The sequence below is a fragment of the Ictidomys tridecemlineatus genome, chromosome 4 (genome assembly GCF_052094955.1).
Source record: "Ictidomys tridecemlineatus isolate mIctTri1 chromosome 4, mIctTri1.hap1, whole genome shotgun sequence".
Taxonomy (NCBI): Eukaryota; Metazoa; Chordata; class Mammalia; order Rodentia; family Sciuridae; genus Ictidomys; species Ictidomys tridecemlineatus.
In genome coordinates, this window is record NC_135480.1 from 107,849,528 (window position 1) to 107,854,016 (window position 4,489).

Here is a 4,489-nt window from a genome sequence, read left to right on the forward strand (position 1 = left end):
GTGAGGCTGCACATTCTATCTCCATAGTCTAGAGATAATGAATGAAATTTGTATCTAATATCTTACAGTAATGTAAATCTGCCTACCTCTTCCTTAGGAGATCTAATGAAATAATCAGAGACCATAGGACTCTGCAGATCATCTCAGTAAGTTTGGATGCTTGATTCCATGTGAAACCTAACATGATCCCTATTCACACACACCCTAAATTTTAAAAACATACATTTTTTGCCAAGACCAAATCAGCCAAATTTTTCACCTCCAACACTCTTTCAAAAATTATATTCCAAAAATTAATCCATGAAAAGTTGTACTGCATCACTGGGGAAAGAATTAGATTACTTTAAAAGCCCACAGCAACTTTTTAACTGAAATTGGTTGTGAGAAAGATAAAATAGGAAATCAGAGCTTCAGGAAAATAGAGTAAATTTGGATTAAGATTCAAGGCATGGATTTCAGTCCCAGTTCTGGCAGAAAGGTGTGTCCATGGACAATACAAAATACTTCTGAATTCTCTATGTGTGAAGTGCTATAGGAAGAGTCTGTATTAAATGACTTCTTAGGCACAGTAGAGATTAATTGCTCTATGATTGCAAAAAAAATTATTCTTTTAAAACAGAGTGATTGGAATAGTTGGGTGGGTAAATCATTGAAGGCACATTTATTGTGCCTAAGATCAGGATTTAAGTTTCGTCTAAGTAGAGGGAAGAAAACACCAAATTGTTTCTTTCACTGGATAAAGAATTATTATGATAAAATTTTCGAACATCTTTCCCAAACCCTTTCAAGAGAAGATTTTTCTGCTCAGGGTTTTCTTCAGGGCAATTTTGACATCCTTATTCCTCAAGCTATAGATTAGTGGATTGAACATGGGTACCACAGCAGTGTAGAAAATGGAGGACACCTTTCCCTGATCCAGAGGCAGAATGGAAGGTGGTTTGAGGTACATAAAAGCTCCTGACCCAAAGAAAAGAGATACCACAATAATATGGGAACTGCAGGTACTAAATGCTTTTGACCTGCCCTCAGTGGAGCTAATGTGGAAAATGCTGGAAAGAATAAAACCGTAAGATATAAAAATGGTAACAATGGGCACCCCAATGCCAATGGTCACAACAATGAAGACCACTAGCAAATGTATGTAGGAGCTATTGCAGGACAGCTCAAGGAGTGGTATGATATCACACATATAGTGATTGATAAGGTTGTCTGAACAAAAGGTTATAAACATTAAGTTTACCATGTGGGCCACAGCCCCAAAAACTCCCATCCCATAAACACCCCACAAAAGGAATAAACACATCTGGGGAGACATGGTGACCGTGTACAGCAATGGTTTACAGATGGCAACATAACGGTCGTATGCCATGGCTGATAAGATATAGGATTCAGAAAATACAAAGAAACAGAAGAAAAAAAATTGAGTCATGCACCCTGCATAGGAAATGGTGTTCTTCTTTGAGACAAAACCTACCAGCATTTTAGGAGTGAGGGTGGTGGAGTAACTGAAATCAATAAAAGACAAGTTGAGGAGGAAAAAGTACATGGGAATATGCAGGTGTGAATCCAGCCCAATCAACATTATCAAGCCCAAGTTCCCCACTACAGTGACCACATAGAAACCGAGAAACAGGAAGAAGAGGGGGATCCGGAGTCCTGGCTGGTCCGTTAAGCCTGCAAGGATGAACTCTGTCACAGAAGAGGAGTTCTCTGCAGCCATGCTCCTCTAGGAGGGTCTGTGAGAGGAAAAGAAGCAAGTCACTGAGAGAGAGAGATAGAGAATCTACACACCATGGAAGTTCATGGAAATGAAAGGGGTGAAGGGAAAAGAAATACTTACTGAACACTAACTATGGAATAGGCACACTTCTAAATGCTGGGTGGCATTATACCTGTCCTAATTTTACAGATGATGTAAAGGGAGACCTGAGTGACTTGCACTAAGTCCCAATGCTACTGAGTTGCAGCAGCAGGTCAACTCCAGCCATCAGACTCCTGTGCTTTGAGCCTTTACTGCAGAATACAGTGGTCAAGAGGAACTCACCCCTTTCTGCTTGGAGCCACACTGCTGCTCTCTACTGTCTCCCATTCATCTCCTTCATGAAGATACAAATGGTCCTGTGCAGAAAGGGTGACAATGTGGAGCTCAGGTCTCAATACTTCCACTTCTCCACTCTCAGGATTAAAACCTCTAGTTTATCTTGTTTCTCTTGCTGAGATGAAGAACATGCACTCTGGTTTTGCCTTTGTCCTGAGGCTTCTGTCCAGCTTCCAGGGAAGGGACAACAGCCTTTATGAACACTATGGATGACAGGAGACTCAAGAGTTTTATTTTGGATCAAAGATCTCAGTAAGCTAGTTAAAGAAGCTCCCATAGGACCATTGCCCCAGAGTCTACCCTCCGCAGAAAAGAAAAAAAATGTTCATTCACACCCTTGATAATGCTTCACCTGACTTTTAATGACCTGTTCTTTCCTTCATTATACTTTTTTTTAAAGAGAGAGAGAGAGAGAGAGAGAGAGAGAGAGAGAGAATTTTTTAATATTTATTTTTCAGTTTTCAGTGGACACAACATCTTTTATTTTTATATGGTGCTGAGAATCAAACCCAGCGCCCCGTGCATGCCAGGGAGTGCGTTACCACTTGAGCCACATCCCCAGCCCCCTTCATTATACTTTTTAAGTATAATGAAGAACAAAACACTATGGGAAAAACAATTCTCACTAGCTTGTATTGAAAACTTACTGTGTACCAAACACTGTGTTATGGATACCCTTATAAGTACACCAAGTATCTAATAAAAGTATACAAATAATTTTACCACATTTACTACTCAGAACAATTTCATAATTTTATCTGTTAATCTTCACTTCTGAAATAAGAAGCATGCAAGAGGTCTATTGTACAGCAAGGTAACTATAGCTATTGACAATACATTTTATTCTTGAAACATGAAAAAGTTTTAAAACATGTTATGTGCTTTCACTACAAAAATGGTAAGTATGTGAGGTAATGCATTTGTCAACTAGCTAGATTTAATTATTTCACAATGCATATATACTTCATATATACATACATATATATCATATATGTCTTGTTGTATTAGATAAATACATACTATGCCATCAATTTTTTAATTATTTTTTCAGTGAAATGTGCATACAGCTAATAGATTCAGAATTCTGAATAAGCCCTGGTCCTTCTAATGCCAGTGCTCATGGTCTTAATCTTTAGCTACACTACCTCCCTATGAGTGAAAACAAATTGTCTAAACCAACACGTTTACTTACAAGGAACTGTGAGACTCATGATAGATAAAAACAAGTGATTTTTAAAGTAAGATGAAAAGTGTTAGAGGCAGGAAGGGTCAAAATTCATTATTTCACTCACATCAAAGAATTCTTCTCCAAACTAAAAAAAAAAAAAAAATGGAAACTTCTATTCCTCCCCTCCCCCACTGCCTACTCATGCAATTTCATGTTGGTGATTAAAAGCAAATACTTGCTAGGTAACTGTATCAAACTTTGTCAATATCTGGAGTCCAACTAGACAGAAAGGACTGAAGGGAGGGGAGGGGTGTGGGGGTAGGAATGGTGAAGAATGAACCTGACATTATTATCCTATGTTCATATATGATTACATGACCTGTGTAACTCTACATCATGTACAATCAGAAGATGAGAAGTTATACACTCCATTTATGTATGATGTGTCAAAATGCATTCTACTGTCATGCATAACTAATTAGAACAAATAAAATGTTTTTAAAACTGTCTGAAGTCCAGGAATTGAACCCTATAGCAAGTATGTCAAATGATGAGGAATGAGCAAAAGACATTAATCAAGAAGGATGTTCCTTCAACAAATACCTATTGCACATCTGCTGTGGCACCAAAACTTTTCTAGGTCTTTGCGTCTTCAATGGGGAAAAAAAAATCTGCCCTCGTGGAGCTTTCATTCAAGTGGAAGAAAGAAGTTAAACATGAAACACATGAGAAGAAAAGGAAAGAAAGGAAGAGGGATTGAAAAACAGGGATACAGATTTCTATTTTAAATAGAATTAATCTGACAATTGAGCAATGACTTGAAGAGACTTAAAAAGCATTGCTTCGTAAGATCAGTTATTCTACTAAGACATCAAGCATTCATGGGTTAACACAAGATCTGTTCAAGACATTACATTTTTATCCTGCACTTTAAATAAAATAGATTAACTCTAATTACTGGCTCTGAAGGAGAGACTCTGAATGTAGGAAAAGGATAGGGAGAAAGAGACTGAGAATTTAGAGAATCATAAGTCACACCATGTAAGTTGACTAAGACTGATAAAGCTTTGTGTAGCAATTTGCATTCTATGTTCCTTATCAGGACTTTTATATATGAAGGATGACAGATTTCCCAACCAAGAAAAAAAATGTCTATTTGGGAGAATCACAGCCTCAGATAGCAAATGGTATGTACATATTTTGGTCAGAATTAAGAGCTAGAG

General features: G+C 37.6%; 1 protein-coding gene across 1 annotated transcript; it reads right to left on the bottom strand.

The window, feature by feature from the left end:
- Window positions 1–758: 758 nt before the first annotated feature.
- LOC101962063 (olfactory receptor 8B12) lies at window positions 759–2,508 on the bottom strand. Its single transcript, XM_005339517.4, has 2 exons — window positions 2,045–2,508; window positions 759–1,736 (listed from the first exon to the last, which is right to left on the bottom strand). Exon 2 carries the CDS (start codon window positions 1,718–1,720, stop codon window positions 785–787), a length of 936 nt encoding a protein of 311 aa, XP_005339574.1. The 5' UTR covers window positions 1,721–1,736; window positions 2,045–2,508; the 3' UTR covers window positions 759–784.
- Between the last annotated feature and the right edge of the window lie 1,981 nt (window positions 2,509–4,489).

What these genes read in the sequence shown, in the direction of transcription:
- LOC101962063 (XM_005339517.4), bottom strand. Translation starts at nt 1,720, where the DNA reads ATGGCTGCAGAGAACTCCTCTTCTGTGACAGAGTTCATCCTTGCAGGC.